Raw genomic sequence first — 17,711 nt, 5'->3', positions numbered from 1 at the left:
ATGCATTTTATTTCTTTTTCTTGCTGAATTGCTCTGGCTAGGAATTCTAATATATGTTAAATAAAAGTATGTGTGGGCAGCCCTCTCTTGTTGATCTCAGAGGAAGACTTCAAACTTTTCACGTTTGAGTATGGTATTGTTTGTGGTTTGTCCATGTGGTTTTTATAATGTTGATGTATGTTTTCTTTATACCAACTTGTTGAGAGTTTTTATCATAAATTAATGTTGCTATTTTCAAACGCTTTTTCTGTATCTGTCGAGATGATCACATATATCATTTTTGTTTTTCATTTCGTTAAGGTGGTGTATCACATTGATTGAGTTGTGGGTGTTGAACCATACTTGCTTCTGTGGAATAAATGCCATGTGATCACATACATGTGATGCCATGTATGTCACTTTTTTGATGGTATCATTTGCAGCATAAAAGTTTTAAATTTGGATGAAGCTTAATTTACTTATTTTTCTTTGTTGTTTGTGTTTTCGGTGTTGTATCTAAGAAATCACTGCCTGATCTAAGCTCATTAGGATTTACTCTTTTGTTCAGGCATTTTATAGTTTTGTCTCTTACATTCAGGTCTTTAATTTATTTTGAATTAATTTTGTGTATAGTGTTAAGTAGGAGTGCAATTTAATGCTTTTGCATATGGATATTGAGATGTTCCAGTATTATTTGTTTAAAAGACTATTCTTTCATATTAATTTACATTTGGGGGCACCCTTGTGAAAACAACTTAATGTAAATCTAAGGGTTTGTTTCTGGACTCTCAGTTCTATTTCAGTGGGAGTTACACCAGTACCACACTGTCTCGATTACTGTAACTTTGTATCATACTGTCTTGATATTGTAGCTTTGAAGTAAGTTGTAAAATTAGGGAAGTGTGGCCCTGGATGGTGTTGCTCAGTAGATTGAGCACTGGCCTGTGAACCAAGGGGTTGCCGGTTCAGTTCCCAGTCAGGCCACATGCCTGGGTTGTGGACCAAATTCCCAATAGGGGGCATGAGAGAGACAACCATACATTGATGTTTTTCTCCTTCTCTTTCTCCCTCCCTTCCCCTCTATCTAAAAATAAAAAATAAATAAAATCTTAAAAAAAATAAAATAGGGAAGTGTGTTTTCCAACTTACTTCTGTTTCAAGATTATTTTGGTTATTCTGGGTCGTATGAATTTTAAGATCAGCTCGCCAGTTTCTGCCAGAAGGCGAGATGGGATTTTGATAGGGATTGTATTGCACCCAAACCACAGGGCATTGCCATTGTAGCAATTTTGTGTATTGCCCTGGCTGGTATGGCTCAGCGGATTAAGTGCCCGCCTGCGAACCAGAGGGTCGCTGGTTTGATTCCCAGTCAGGGCACATGCCTGGGTTGTGGGCCAGGTCCCCTGTAGGGGGCAAGTGAGAGGCAACCACACACTGATGTTTCTTTCCCTCTATTTCTCCCTCCCTCCCTCCCTTTCTCTAAAAATAAATAAATAAATAAATAAAATCTTTAAGGAATAATTCATCAATAAATCAGGTTTTAAAAAATTATGTTTCTCTCTATCCCACAGATGATTAAGGTCAGTTTTGGCATAGTTTTTGTCTGTTCCTCCAGTTTTGGTTAAGTCTTTTCAGTGCCTTTTTAAAAATGCCCCCCGCTGAGCACAGCATACCGGAGGTACCCTGATGATTCGTGTTAGAGTAGAACATAACTTCTGCTGTCTGCGTTCTGTGTCCTGAGCTTCTGCTACTGAAGTTGACAATGACTGACATTTTTGGGGGAGGGGGTGTAAATAACCATTTTAGGCTGTTTGTTTATATTAAATCACCAAAACTAACCAAGCTTTCTTTCACATGAACTACTTCTAAGACCTTTTGTATTTGTCTAGTTGATCTTTTGGAACCTAAATGGAAGATTTTCATTTTTATTTCTATTATACTTCATTCTGTTGGTTTTAGCTCCCAATGCTAACTTAATTGTTTTGGATTTCTTTTTAAAATGTTTTTGCTCAATGAGAGTTGACATTCATTACTATTTTATATTGGTTTCAGTGTACAGCATAGTCATCAGACAATTATATAATTTACAAAATGATCCCCCTGATTTATTCTAGTACCCACCTGGCATCATACATACTTATTACAATTTTATTGACTGTTTCTTTTAATTCATGTACAGGGATGGGCAAAAGTAAGTTTATAGTTGTTCATATGGAAAACAATACAGTAATTAATAAATAATAATACAAGAATAAACTTTCATGTACTCACAACTACAAACCTACTTTAGCCCATTTCTGTATTTGAATTGCTAATACATGGCTTAAAAATGCCAAGATACAAATGGCTACACACTGCTGTCATGTTTCCCTTGCCCACTCAGTCCTTTACTCTTCCCACAGTGGTCCCGTGTGCACTCACCCAGCGTTTCTGTGTGTGTTCGTGGGAAAAGCGAACATTAATGCACATCTTTTGCATATGCATTTGGCCTTCAGTGGTGACTTAAGGTTTTTTTTTTCCTATATAGGTCTTGCATATTTTCTAAGTTTCTAGATATCTTACTCTTTTGGTTGCTGTTGTAAATGAGATCTTTTTTGTTGTTGTATTTTTGTTGATGCCATATATTGAGTTATATACAATTGACCCTTGAACAATTCGTGAGTTAGGGGCACAGACCCCTGTGCTTTACATCTGTGTAAAGCTTTTCACTCTCCAAAAACTTAACTAGAGCCGTCCCTCAGTATCCTCGGGATTAGTTTTGAGGCCCTCTTCCCCCTGCCCCTGCAGATACCAGAATGGGAGGATGCTCGCACAGCCTGCATGTGCATATAGGGCTCGCCTGCCCACACGTCACTTCATTCGTGTGGGTTTAGCATTCGTGTGGTGCTCACTTAGCATGTGGCATGCTCCAATTTTATTTTTCCTACTTTTCTGGGATTTTTTTCCTTAAAAATGTTTAGTTTGAAATTTTCAGGTCAATTTATTAAGTTCAATGATGAAATCAATCAGAATATTCTCTTGAAAATTATTTCTTCTTAGAAAAGGGAAAGGAAAATTGACACCCCCTTAGCATAGCCGCAGACGCCGTGGCAGTCAAGCCTCTCTGCCGGCAGGGATAGCTCGTTAGCTGGCCAGGTCACTCTCCGGGTCAGCAGGGCTGTGGTCTGCATCACCCTCGTCAGCTTCCAGCTGCAAGTCGTCCGGTGCCTGGAACAAGGTCTCATCTGCCTCCTCATTTTCAGTATTCCTCCGAGAACTAGATACCAGATTTATCAAGATTATGATCTGTTTCATATATTTATTTCCCACTTAATTTATTTTTCCTGCTTGTTTTTCTTTCATTTGTTTCTTTTTAATTTCCAAGAATTCTGCAAGCTTAGCTTTCCAACTTGAGAAATTCTCACTTGTAACAGCAGTGCCATAAAATAATTGCTTTTTGGCTTATTCTGCTTTTGGTTTCCTTTCTTTTTCTCTCTTAGTGTTTATTGATCTCCTATCTCATTTAATTTTCCTTGCATAGCTGTCACTAAAGTGAAGATCACCATCATATCAGGATGTTCTTCTGCCTATAATGCTAACAATTTTAAAAGGCCTGAGACATCATTATCTTCTAGAGTTTCCTGGGAGAATATTTCATAAAGGGGGGGCTTCATCTGGGCATTTTTCACTGTATGTAAACTTGAGGGTAGTCAAGACAGTTTCATCATTTTCTCTGGCCTCAGGTGTCATAGTAATAGTGAAGCTGGGAGGATTTTCTGATAATACTGTAGGGGAGTGGGGGTAGGGGGACTCCAGAGCCTTCAGCTTGTGGTGCCCTCGCTGCTGCCCGTAGATAACCTGCACGCCCAGGGGGCACTGCACCTGGAACCGTGGCCTGGCCGGGACGGCAGGCAGCAGCTGGGCTGCCTCAGAATATTTTTGATTCGTGGTTGGTTGAACCTGCACATTGAAAACCTGCAGATACGGAGGGCTGATTGCAAAGGTAGTTTTGATATGCCAGTTTGTACGTAAAATTTTAAGGACTTTTTACTTTATATTTCTCTCATGGTAGATGATGAAATATTTTATGAATTTTCCAATGAGAAAACAACCAGCTTTACCTGTTTTTTAGTTTCATTCTGTTCGTCTGATCTCATACTACTACAGTATATTTTATTTATTTTTATTTACTTTTACTTTTTATCCTCACCCAAGGACACGCTTATTGATTTTAGAGGGGAAGGGAGGAGGAGAGAGAGGGAGAGAAACATCGCTTGGTTATCTCCTCTGTGTGCTGTGACCAGGGACTGAACTTACAACCTAGGCATGTGCCCTGACCGGGAATCGAACCCCCGACCTTTCAGTTTATGGGACAGTGCTCCAACCAACTAAGCCATACTGGCCAGGGCTACTGCAGTGTATTTTAAAACATTTCCCACAGTAACTTTTTGTTTTAAAGTTCTAATTCTTAAAATATAAACACAAAAGAATGTATGTAGTGTACATACAGATAATGAGGCATGGTAGCAAAACAAACATCCATGAATCCACTTTGAGAAAAAGAGTATTGGCAGTCTAAAACTTCTGTTTTCGGTAATGACAGAGTAAGGCCCTTCCAGATGATTACCCTTAAAAAAACTATAATATTTCAGCATAATGAGAAAATCAGTTACCCAAAGTGACTGGAGAGGGAACAGAAGCCTGCAGACTCCGGTGTGGCATACACACTCTGAGGAGAGAGCTGTGCAAACTATGTTTTCATTCTCACGGCTTTTAGTAAGGTGTGGGGGTGACAGTGGGGGAAAAATCACAGTCTTACTGGCTGGGGAAGCTAGAGTAATGATGATCATGGCCACTCAGTAGAGTGTAGAAATCATGAAAGGAAGAAGATCAAGAGAGAGGATCCTGAATTTTTTTCTGTCCACAATTCCCGCTGATGCCTGAACAGGCATGCACAGGACAGGCTCATTGCAGCTCGCCCAGGGGGGTCTGGACTGAGCCTGGAGCTGCCCCCCAAGAAACGGGTTCACAGTTTAAGTCATCCACGGAGTGCTGCTTAAACAACAGACACGACACTGAAATAGCAGAAGCTCTAATCTTTACAAGTTAAAATTTATGGTGGCAAGGGTACAATCCCACAGTCACTGGACTTACAAAGCAACAAGAGAAGACATCAACCAAATATGGCCTTCGATGAGTCATGCTGGAACTGTCCATTAAAATTTGCTATTTCACTGAAGTAGAACAAAGTGTGTTTAAATGAGTAGAAAGATATTTCAGCAGAGTAAGGTAAATCGAATACAACTGAATAGAAATTCTATAAGTGAAAAGTATTATAAACATAAAGTTCACTTGCTGGATAAAACAGCAGCCTTTTTCTTAAGGCAAAATTAATTTCCAATGTGTCAGAGACTTAAGAGCTAAAACTATTAAATTTCTAGAAGAGAATAAAGAATATCTTTTTGACATTGGGTTAGACCAAGATTTTGTAAATAGGACACAAAAGGTACAAAACTATAATAGGAAAAAATTGATGAAATGTAGTTAATCAAAATTAAAAACTTTTGACTTTTAAAAAAACAGTAAGTAAAACTAAAAGCAGCTACAGTCCTGGAGAAAATACTTGTAAAGCATTTGTATGGCACATGATTTGTAATCTCAAAACTCAGTGATAACATAATAAAAGAATGGGCAGACTATTTGAACACAGCCTTTATGAGAGAAGACATGCCAGCATGCAGTGAGCTGAGCCAGATCTGTCCCGTGTCTGCATCAGCCAGCGGTCACTTCGGGACTTGGGTGAGTCACCCAGGTGTGGTGTGGCCGTAGAGTCCAGTACTGCCCAACAACGGAAAAGACTGAACTGTTGATACATGCAACAACTTGAGTAATTTTCGAAAGGGTTATGTTGTGTGAATGAGGTCAGTCATCAAGGTTAGAAACATACGATTTCATTTTTATGACATTCCCCAAAAGACAAAACTGTAGTGATGGAATAACCAACCAATCAGCGATTGTCATGGGTGGAGATGAGGACGGTGTGACTCTCAAGACAGAGCATGAGGGAGTCTTTCTGCGGGGGTCGGTGGAACTGTTTTAAATGTGGTTTGTGGTGATGGTAACACAACTCTGCGCATGTGCCAGAATTCATAGAACTCTACACTGAAAGAAAAAATTCTAAGTTGTAATTAAAAAAATAAAAATGAATATAAGTCTAAGATTCAACAGAATTGTATGTAGCTCTAATATATTGATTTTAATTCATTTTCCTGATACTCGATACTCATTTTTCCCTTTCTTTTGTTAAAGAACACTGTTGCTACGAATCTTCTTGTGTTGCCTCCGGGCGCACATGTGTTACTTTTCCCAGGGCGTGTGGCTTGGGAGAGGGATTGCTGATGTGTAGCCACGCACAGTTCAGTTTGAGAGGGCAGTACAGAATGCTTCCAGAGTGGTTTTAGTTTATGTTTTTTTCCGACTATGTATCTGCATGTCTGAAAATGTCTTAATTTTATCCTAATTCTTTAGATGTCATCTTCCTTGAGCATTTTCAAGGCATTGGTCCATTGTGTTCTGGCTTGCAGTGTTAGTATTAAAAAGTCTGTAATTCCTGATCTTTTGGGTGCAATCTATTTCTCTGTTTGGGAGCTTATTAATAGAACCATAATTCTGCTTTCAGGGTTGTGAGGTTTTACAATATGTTCACAAATTTCACAATATGTTCTTTAGTGTGAATTTATTTTCGTTCAATATGTTGGGTCCTCGGGGGCTCTTTTCATTAACCAAGGGAGTAGCAGGAGTATGCCTGAAGGGTAAAAAGTTATGCAAACCAGACTTATGAGAGCCCAGTGCTGGCAGCGAGCTGGAGGTTTTTTCCTGTGCACACTCAGTCCTCCTCTTTTTATACTGCCCCTGTCCTCGGAGGTGCCTGTGTCTCCCCATCCAGGGTAAAAATCTGTTTATTCTTCCAGAGAATAAATTTCCAGTTATCTTCCTGAGTGGAGGAAAGGAGAAACACTGAGATAGGAATTGGAGGAGGTGATTTTAATGCTCTAAATGCTGTCTAGACAATTTGAAATGAGTCCTTTCTTATTTTAGCATCTCCCCTGAATCCCTGCCCGACTCCTTCCCGCCACTTTCAGAGTTACCCATTACTGCCAGTTCCTGATTTTGAGATGTAAATTGGGTTGATTCTTCCTACTATTGCAGTAATTTTCAGCCAGTTTGCTGCAACAATTTTTAAAACATGCAATAGCTGACTATTTAGTCAGGGGCACTGACCGCTTTTCCCATAGGTTGTCCAACCCGCCCCCCCTCCCCCCGCAAAAAAAAAAAACACCACAACAGCCAACACAACAATAACTGTCTGGCTTGAATGAATCAGAATTATATCTATTTTTTTGTCAGATCAGCAAAAAACATTTTTGGGTGTCCTGCAGAACTTTAGTAATTAGTTTATGTGTGTCATGAGATGAAGAAGGTTGAAAATTGCTGTATTGTTGGTATGAGTTTGGGTTTCTTAGACTTGTCCATCTGTTTTTCAGCTTTTAAAATTATTTAAATTCTGTTTGCTTTCTCATTTTCCTCAGCCTGTGGGTTGCAGGATTAAAATAAAAAAAAAAAACAATTAAACCGTGATATTAATTAGACTTTAGGAGGGAGGGAAATTAGATGCTTATATTTGGCTGGCTTTCTTTGAAATTTAAATTCAAAAATTTTATGGCCTAACTACATACTAGAGCAGAGAAAGTGGTGATTTTTAACTTCTGTAATCTAACCGTGCCCAGTAATTCATCAAGGAATTTGTTCACAGGTACTGGGAGGCTTCATACTAACACCAGCGGAGTGTCGTGTCTGAAGAGGTTTTCCCTGGAAACAGTCAGAAAGCCCAAGTTTTCGAATGCTTGACCCAGGAATTTAAATCAAAAGTGCTAGCCCTGGCTGGTGTAGCTCAGTGGATTGAACATGGGCTGTGAAGCAAGGGGTTGCTAGTTCGATTCCCAGTCAGGGCACATGCCTGGGCTGCAGGCCAGGTCCCCAGTGGGGAGTGCGTGAGAGGCAACCACACATTGGTATTTCTCTCCCTGTCTCCCTGCTTCCCTTCCCTGTCTCCTTCCTTTTCCTGTCTCCAGGAATAAATAAATAAAATATTTTTTAAAAGTTCCAAATGCTTGAAATATTTTAAAAAATCAGTGGCTGTTTTCCATGGATGTCAATGAACTTATGTGCATGTTTCCCAGAGTGGCCACAACTTTATCAAATCATTGGGCAAATTTTTTTCTCTGCTTTAGGCATGAAGTTAGGTTTTAAAGTGAAGTGGCTTAGGGGTTTTATTCTGTTTTCTGTCATAGGTGAAGACTAGATTCACCCTTTGAATCTCAGTATTTTGCTTTTTATGCAGTCAGTTACAGTGAGGGGCTGTTCCCAAATCACAGTAGAAGATGGTAGGGTTTTGTGTGTTTTTTTTTGCCTTAAATGAAGTGCCACTTTATTTTTATTACTTGGTTTTTAGTTTTTCTACTGTGCCTAATGAGCCTGGTTTGTGTTAATTTTTCTAGGTTTGTGACTTAGCATCAGTAGTTGTAAATTATCATATTTCAGATCTCAGTGTATGGTTGCTAGGGTTTTTTTTTAAATCATATTTTTGTACTTCTAGGCAGAAACAATTCTCTGTAATTATGCTACTGCATAATGACAGTTTTCCAGCTAAATAAACATCATGTTGAGATTGTGTACCAACTTATTGTTTTAGAGATTTTATTTATTTATTTTTAGAGAGGGGAAGGGAGGGAGAAAGAGAGGGAGAGAAACATCAATGTGTGATCGCCTCTTGCGCACCTCTACTGGGGACCTGGCCTGCAAGCCAGGCATGTCCGTGATTCAGTCCACTAAGCCACACCAGCCTGGCTGTACCAGCTCTTTGAGGAGTCATATTTCATTTGAGTTTTTTATAAATATTTTATTTATTTATTTTTAGAGAGGGAAGGGAGGGGAGGGGGGAGAGAGAGAGAGAGAGAGGGAGGGAGAGAGAGGGAGAGAGAGAGAGAGAAACATCAATGTGCGGTTGCTTGGGGGTTATGGCCTGCAACCCAGGCATGTACCCTGGCTGGGAATCGAACCTGGGACACTTTGGTTCCCAGCCCGTGCTCAATCCACTGAGCTACGCCAGCCAGGGGAGTTTTTTTGGTTTTTATTTAGATTTAGGTATAGTAGATTTTTAGATATCCTCTAGTTCAGTAATTTTCTCTAATACATACTCACCTCTTGTAGTTTGCTGTCTTATATTCTCACCGATGTATGAGAATGGGGCAACCGTCCTTTTTGCAGAACAGATAATACCAGTGAACTGAACTAAATTAAAACAAATTTTGTTTAGGTTGAAATCAGTCTGACAATGTGTCTTTCTCTCCTTGACTGTTATTTTATTTTATTTTTAGACCAGCCAAGTCATTTCATTGCTTCTCCATACTCACGTGTCCTTTTAACATTAGTGACTATCTTTTGCATTGTTCTACAGTATCTTCCTTCCACCATCTCTGCACTTTACAATTGACCTTTCCATTCCTTAACACTTCATTTTCTTTTTCTCCTTAGCATTTACTTGATCATCTGACATGCCGTATATTTTTGTTTGTTTAGAACCTGTCTATTCCTGGAATGATTAAGCTCCACAAGTACAAGGGATTTTGTATCTTTTGTCCACTGCTATATCCCCAGATTCTAGAATAGTGGCTGGCATATAAGTGTAATAATATTTGTTAAATGGGTCTTTATGCATTCATATGCTTCCCTGACTTCAAAACAAATATAATGAGAAATGTCTTGATTACTACACAATCCTGGATTTGAATCCTGGTTTTACTTCTTACCAGTCGTTTGACCTGGGGCTGGCTACTTGAGTAACCTGTTACCTGTTTCTTTTTCTATAACCCTGGCACATAAACTTGTCGGATCTAAAGTGAGCCATTTCAGTTCACCTTAACTGCTTTTTAAAAACAACCACTTCATTGAGTTGTAATTGATGTACAATAAACTACACCTATTTAAAGCATACAACTTGATAAAATTTGACATTGGTATTTACCTTGACTCCATCACTGTAATCATGTCCCCCTCCCACGGGGTTCTTAAAAAAGAATCCTCATCTGAGGGTATGTTTACCAATTTTAGAGAGAGAGGAAGGGAAAGAGGGAGAAACATTTATGTGGGAAAGAAACATCAATCCATTGCCTCCCGAACATGCCCTGGCCGGGGCTTGAGCCTGCAGCCTTTTGGTACATGGGACCGTGCTCCAACCAGCTGAGGCACCCGGCAAGGGCCCGGAAGATTCTTTATGCCCCTTTCAGCCCTGCTTTCTCCTCCCTCCTTTCTCTCTGCCTCTTCCCCAACCTTTAAACAACCACTGACCTGATTTCTGCTACTGTACATTAGTTTGCATCGTCTAAAACATTTTTTAGTATACTATCTCTTTTTAAAAATTTTTAAAAAAATTTTTTATGGGAATTTATTGGGTGACATTGTTAATACAATCATACAGGTTTCAGTTGTACATTTCTATGATACGTCATCTGTATATTGTGTTGTGTGTCCAGTCTCCCCACCCAGGTCAGCTCTCCTTCCATCATTCCCTCCACCTGTACTTTCTTCTACTTCCCCTAACCCTGTTCTCCTCTGGTCATCACCGTGCTGTTGTCTATATTTATGAGGGTTTTTTGTTTTTGCCCTAATCCCTTCATCTTTTGCACCTAGCCCCGCAACCCCCTCCTCTCTAACAGCTGTCAGTCTGTTCTCTATCTATGAGTCTGATTCTGTTTTTTTTTTTTTTTGGTAAGTTTATTTTGTACATTAGACTTCACATATGAATGAAATCCTTAGTACTTGTCTTTCTCTGCCTGGCTTATTTCACTTAGCATAGTGCTGTCCAGTTCCATCCATGCTGTTGCAAAGGGTAAGATTTCGTTCTTTTTTATGGCTGAGTAGTATTCCATCTAAAATTTTATATAAACCAATCAGACTGTATGTAATCCTTTACCTACTACTTTTCACTTAGTCTAATTATTTTGAAATATATCTATGTTGTTGTATGTAACAGTAGTTCACTCCTTATTGTTGCTGAAAGATAGGATTGTGTGGTGAATATGAGCTTAACTTTTTAAAGAAACAGCCAAACTTTCTTCCACACTGAGTACCATTTTCCATTCCCACCAGCAGTATATGAGAATTCTAGTTTTTCCACATCTGTGACCATTTGGTATGGTCGTTCTTGTTCATTCTAGCCATCTGTAGGTGTGTAGAGCTATCTCATTATGTCTTTGATTTGCATTTACTTAGTGACTAGTGATAGTGAGCATCCTTTTATGTGCCATCTGTTTATTTCCTTCGGAGTGAATATTCAGATCTTTTGCCCACTTGAAAATCAGGCTGTTCTCTTTATTTATAGGCTTTTTTAGCTGTTGCTGAAGTTTGGGAATCATTAACTTATTTAAACCATGTCTTCAGTTGACCTTGAAATTTCATGCCCCATATCTGAGTTTTTGTTTTACCATAGTAACTTTTCATAAAAGTTTGGTAAAATATATAAAACATAACATTTACCATTTTAGTCACTTTTGAGTATATTCACAATGTTGTGTAACCATCACCATTATCTATTTCCAGAACTTTTCATTATCCCCCCAAAAACTCGGAGCTCATTAGATAACTCCATTCCCCTCACCCCCAGTCTAGATAGTTCATGTAAGTTTAGTTTATTCGTTCTTTTGTTACTTATGATTTTGGTGTTGTATGTAACCAAGCATTGCCTTATTTAAGGTCATATACTCCTGTATTTTAAGAATTTTATAGTTTAGCTCTTACATTTGGTCTTTGATCCATTTTTAGGTACAGTTCACATATACTGAATTTCAGAATCTTAGTTGTACCAAAGTATACGCTTATGTAACTCACATCTCAACACTATTTCTGTCTTTCCAGAACATTCTTTTTGTGCTTACCCTGTCAATCCCCATTCCTCCAGAGACAACCTATATTTTTATTTTATTCACCTTAGATTAATTTAGCCTTTCCTAGATCTTTTTTGTAAATGGAATTATATAGATTATATAGTAACTTTTGCATCTAACTTTTTTGACTCTGTAATGATTGTGATATTTATCCAGTGTGTTTCCTCTATCTGTTGATTTTTATTTTTGATCATTAAGTGGCATTGCATTATACAAATATTGCATATTTTAGGTATTTTCCTTTTAGGTTATTTCCAGTTCTGGGCTGTTGTGAATAAAGCTCTTATGAATGTTTAAAAAAAGATTTTATTTATTTTTTAGAAAGAGGGGGAGGGAGGAAGAGAGAGAAGGGAGAAGCATTGAACAGCTGCTTTTTGCATGCCCCCAACCTTGGGACACCTGGCCTACAACCCAGGCATGTGCCCTGAGTGGGAATTGAACCTTTGGTTCACAGGCCGGCGCTCAGCCCACTGAACCACATCAGTTAGGGCTCCTATGAATGATCTTGTAGAATTCTTTAGCCCACATGTCCATTTTCTTTTTTTTTCTTTTTAGCCCACATGTCTTTTGTGATGTATCTTTTATTTCATTATTTTTTATTTTTGTAGTTTTGTTGGTTCTATTGTCCTGTCTTTGAATTCATTCATTACTTTCTTCAGCTCTGTTCATTCTCTTGTTGAACCCATCTAATGAATATGAAATTTGTAACATATTCTAATTTTCAGTTTTACTTATTTTTATTTTTTAAGTTATTTTATTGATGATGCTATTACAGTTTTCCCAATATTTTTCCTTTTATTCCCCCCTCCACCCTGCACCCCAAATCCTCCAGCGTTCTCCCCGCTTAGTTCATGTCCATGGGTCATACATATAAGTTCTTTGACTTACCTGTTTCCTATACCATTCTTAACCTCTCTCCATCTATTTTATGCCTACCAATTATGCTTCTTATTCCCTGTACCTTCCCCCCATTCTTCCCCTTCCCCTCCCCACTGAAAACCCTTCATGTGATTTTCATTTCTCTGATTCTGTTCCTATTCTAGTTGTTTGCTGAGTTTTTGTTTTTTAGGTTCCATTGTTGATAGTTGTGTTTGTTGTCACTTTACTTTTCATAGTTTTTGATCTTCTATTTCTTAGATAAGTCTCTTTAACATTTCATATAATAAGGGCTTGGTGATGATGAACTCCTTTAACTTGACCTCATCTGGGAAGCACTTTATTTGCCCTTCCATTCTAAATGATAGCTTTGCTGGATAGAGTCATCTTGGATGTAGGTCCTTGCCTTTCATGATTTTGAATACTTCTTTCCAGTTCCTTCTTGCCTTTAAGGTTTCTTTTGAGAAATCAGCTGAGAGTCTTATGGGCACTGCTTTGTAGGTAACTGTCTCCTTTCCTCATGCTGCTTTTAAGATTCTCTCTTTATCTTTAATCTTGGGTAATAGAACTATGATGTGTCTTGGTGTGTTCCTCCTAGGGTCCAACTTTTTGGGGACTCTCTGGGCTTCCTGACTTCCTGGACTTCCTGGAAGTCTTATTTCCTTCACCAGATTGGGGAAGTTTTAATTCATTATTTGTTCAAATAAGGTTTTCATTTCTTGCTCTTCCTCTGCTCCTTCTGACACCCCTATGATTCTTATATTAGGGAGCTTAAAGTTGTCCCAGAGGTTCCTAAGCCTCTCCTCAGTTTTGCCCAGCCCTGCCCTCTCCTTTCCTGAAGCCAATCCCCATATTGTCGTCTGTGCCCCTGGGTTGTGCATAAATGTTCTGTAGTTAAACTCTTTACCATCTTTCATCCTGTTCCTCCACCCCCCCACTTTCCAGCAGCTTTCTCTTTTACATATCTAAACTTCTGTTACTGTGGTATTTTGTTCATTGCTTTACTGTGTTCATTATATTCCACATATAAGTGAGATCATATGGTATGTTTTCTTTCATTGACTGGCTTGATTCACTTAACATAATGCTCTCCAGGTCCATCCATGCTGTTGCAAAAATGTATGAGCTTTAGTCATAAGATGTCTAGTATTTAACCAAAATGTATGTTTGCTACAGAAACATAATCTTTATCAGATTAAGGAAGTTCCTTTCTATTTTAGTTTGTTAAAAATTTTAGTCATGAGTGGACATTGAACTTTATTAATTCCTCTTTTGCATTTACAGAGGTGATACTGTGATTTTTTCCTTTATTGATTTACTAATATTAAATCAATCTTGCATTCCTGGAATAAACCCAGGTTGGTCATAACATACATGGTTGGATTTTATTCATTTTTAATTAAAAATTTTTTTTGCATCTATGATCATGAGAGATATTGGCCTGTATCATTCCTTCTTTATAATGTCCTTGTCAGGTTTGACTGTCATTTCCAATTCAAAATGAATCTCCTTTTCCCTGTTCTCTGAAAGATTTCCCTTATGATTGGTGTTTTTTCTCAAATGTTTGGACAAATTTACTGTAATCAGGAACTTCTATTTCATTTGCAGGAGTTACAGATACTTTTCTCTGATAGACATAGGACTATTTAAGTTTTTAACTTCTCTGTCAGTTTTTAATGTTTTATTTTTCTATAAATTTGTCCATCTATTCTGAATTTTCAAATCTGTTGGTATAAAGTTTTTTATAATATAACTTTATATGTAATTTAATTATTAATAACATTAATGTTTTTAATTTTGGTTGCTAATATTGGTTTTCCTTCCTGATCAGTCTTGCTTAGGTGACTATCAACATTAGTGTTTTCAAAAACCAATTTTCAATTATAAATCTTGATATATGGTAATATAAGTCCTTTAATATTTATAAGGCTATTCTTGATTCTTTGTAGTCATAAATTTTGGAATCAATTTTTCAGTTTTCTAAAAAAAGACATAAGATTTTGATAGGAATCTACAGATTTTATGTTAACATTTGCTTTTATTTTAATTTCTGTTTTCACTTTATGAGGATTTTGTTTCTCAAACCATAATCATATTTGGTGATTCTTTATAAAATATTTGTTTATAGCAGATAAGGAGCTTCCATTGTTAATATTGTCTTAAGTAATGGCTACATACGTGCACAACAAGCTCGAACAAGTCACACTGAGGATGAGAGAGAGACTCTTCACAGGAGTCTTCTCACACACATGCGCACGCCGCTCAGGAACAGTGGTTTTGCAAAATGGGCTTCAGTGTCCTGATCTGGTTAACGTTACCTTTCAAAATATTGATTACATTGAACAGGGCTTCCATATTTGAGAGGGGAATTAATGAAGAAGGGAGAGTGTATGTATTTAAGAAAATTTAGTGCTTAATTTCAGGGATACTGATCCTGTCTCAGTATTTAAAAATGCTAATTGATATGTTTATGTTTGTTTTTCTAGTGATATGCAGTTTTCGAGGATCTGTCCCTCAAGGGTTGGTCTTAGAAATAGGAGAAACAGTCCAGATTCTTGAAAAGTGTGAAGGTAAGTACAGACACATGAAGCATACAAACAGTGATCATCTGGGGCAGCATTATGTATACATTTATATAAAATAAATGTATATATAATACATACATACATACATATACATGTATATGTATATATACACACATATATGCACATGTGTATATATGGACTATGTATATAGTACACACACATATACACACATGTATATATAGTAACATTATCAGCAGTCATTTTGTTTTATTATTTTTTAAAGATTTTATTTCTTTATTTTTAGAGAGAGGGAAAGGGAAGGAGAAAAAAAGGGAGGGAAACATTCACGTGCGTGAGAAACATAGATTGGTTGCCTGTCTCATGCCCCCAGCCAGGTACCTGGCCCATAGCTGAGGCATGTGCCTTGACAGGGAATCGAACTGGTGATCTTTTGGTTTGAGGGATGATGCCCATCCCACTGAACCACACCAGTCAGGGCATTTTATTATTTTTTTATTGTGTTTTTCCCACTACCATTTATTTCCCATTTGAGAAATGTAAGTATTAATTCTTCTTTGAATGTTTGGTAGAATTTACCTGTGAAGATATCTGATCCTGGACTTCTGTTGGTAGGGAGTTTTTTGGTTACCAATTAACTTCGTTACTAGTATTCAGTCTGTTCAGATTTTTGGCAATTTCTGATTCAGTCTTAGAAGATGACATGCTTGTAGAAATACATTAATTTCTTCTAGGTTTTTCAATTTGTTGGCATATAATTGTTTACTGTATTCTCTCATAATTCTTTGTATTTCTCTGGTGTTGGTTATTACTTCTTTTTCATTTCTGGTTTTATTTACTTGGATCCTTTCTCCTCCCTGATGAATTGGGCTAAAGGTTTATCGATTTTGTTTATCTTTACAAAGAACCATCTCTTAGTTTCATTGATGTCTTTTATTGTTTTTTTCAAGTGTCTTTCATTTATTTCTGATCTGAACTTCATTATTTCTTCCTTTGCACTCAATTTCTGCTTTGTTTTTTCTAGTTCCTTTAAATGTACAATTAGATTGTTTGAGATTTTTCTTGTTTCTTGAGATAGGCCTGTGTTATGAATTTCCCTCATAGAACTGTTTTTGCTGTGTTCCATCGATCATTGTGTTTTTATTTGATCACAGTATTTTAAATTTCCTTTTTGATTTGTTTATTAGCCTATTGATTGTTTAATAGCATGTGCTGTCTCCATGTAGTCGTTGGGTAGCCTCCATGTGCTTTTGTTTTTCCAGTGTTCTTCAGTGTTGATTTCATTTCAGACCGCTGTGATCAGAGAAGATGATTAGTATGATTTCATTCTTTAATGTGTTGAGGCTTGTCTTAAGGTCTGACATCTGTCTTGGAAAATGTTCTGTGTACACTCAAAGAATGTGTATTCTGTTGTTTTGGGGTAGAATGTTCTCTTAATATCTGTAAGTCTGTATATATTTTATATATGCAAGTGATTAGCACTTTTCCCCCACCAATTAGTTTTATGATGTGAAAAAACATAAAGAATTGGGCTGTACCTATTTTCATTGATGTACCAAAGGAAAAAAAGTAGTATTTTTAGAAGATTGTAGATTTTGGTTTTGGCTTTAATTTTATCATTGCTTACTAAATGATTCTAAAATGGATCAACATGCAAGGTTGCCCTTCATAATGAACGGTGATTTTTAATTAAACTATTTTTAATTATGATATGGAATGCAGGAGAAGTTGTGCTTCTCATCTGCCTGTCTCTACTTCCTGTGCAGCCGTTATTCTGGGGTTCGGGTGGGGGTAAATAAATTTGCATTTTTTTCTTCTGTCAGGGAAGAATTATGTTATACTTTTAAAATGAAAAGTTTGAAGTCTCTTGTTGGAGGGTACTTTTTGTTGGACTTAAATTTGGTGCTTTTGATCTGGCTTGATTGGTTTGCACCCAGAATCTTTGCGAAGGACTGCCGACTGCTCGCTGTCACCTGGTCTGTACAGAGGCTTCGTTCTTTCGGGTTAACGCTGCTGACACGGTTCTGCAGCCTCCCTGTCAGTTCAATTGCAGTATCACTGTCGTCTCCTTCTGATAGTGTAGCCTCACTTAAGTTGGGTGACTTAGGCTTCACAGTCCAAATAATAATGCATATTAACAAAGTGGTAGTCCGCAGTGTTTGATATTATGATATGAAAACACCTAGCACAGAGGATGGCACAGGTGACCACTATTTTTTGTTGGCATGTTTATACATATTTATATTAAAGATGAGCTCATCTTTAATATAAGTATGTACACACAGATCAAGAATACTTTACCAAATAGCCTGTTTCCATAATTCGTATTCCC

General features: G+C 37.5%; 1 protein-coding gene and 1 pseudogene across 1 annotated transcript in view; one reads left to right on the top strand and one right to left on the bottom strand.

Annotated features, from left to right (window-relative positions):
• The window catches only part of DOCK3 (dedicator of cytokinesis 3), a 268,143-nt gene that overhangs the window by 29,261 nt on the left and 221,171 nt on the right, over positions 1–17,711 (top strand). Inside the window, exon 2 of the mRNA XM_045857241.1 lies at positions 15,323–15,406. Coding sequence (XP_045713197.1) covers positions 15,323–15,406 — 84 coding nt within the window. The remainder of the gene's footprint in view (positions 1–15,322; positions 15,407–17,711) is intronic.
• LOC123830449 lies at positions 3,103–4,115 on the bottom strand (annotated as a pseudogene).

Source organism: Phyllostomus hastatus, unplaced genomic scaffold (genome assembly GCF_019186645.2).
Source record: "Phyllostomus hastatus isolate PE091 unplaced genomic scaffold, TTU_PhHast_1.1 phas_scaffold_129, whole genome shotgun sequence".
In the NCBI taxonomy this organism is placed as follows: domain Eukaryota; kingdom Metazoa; phylum Chordata; class Mammalia; order Chiroptera; family Phyllostomidae; genus Phyllostomus; species Phyllostomus hastatus.
This window is presented reverse-complemented; position numbering and strand designations above follow the sequence as displayed.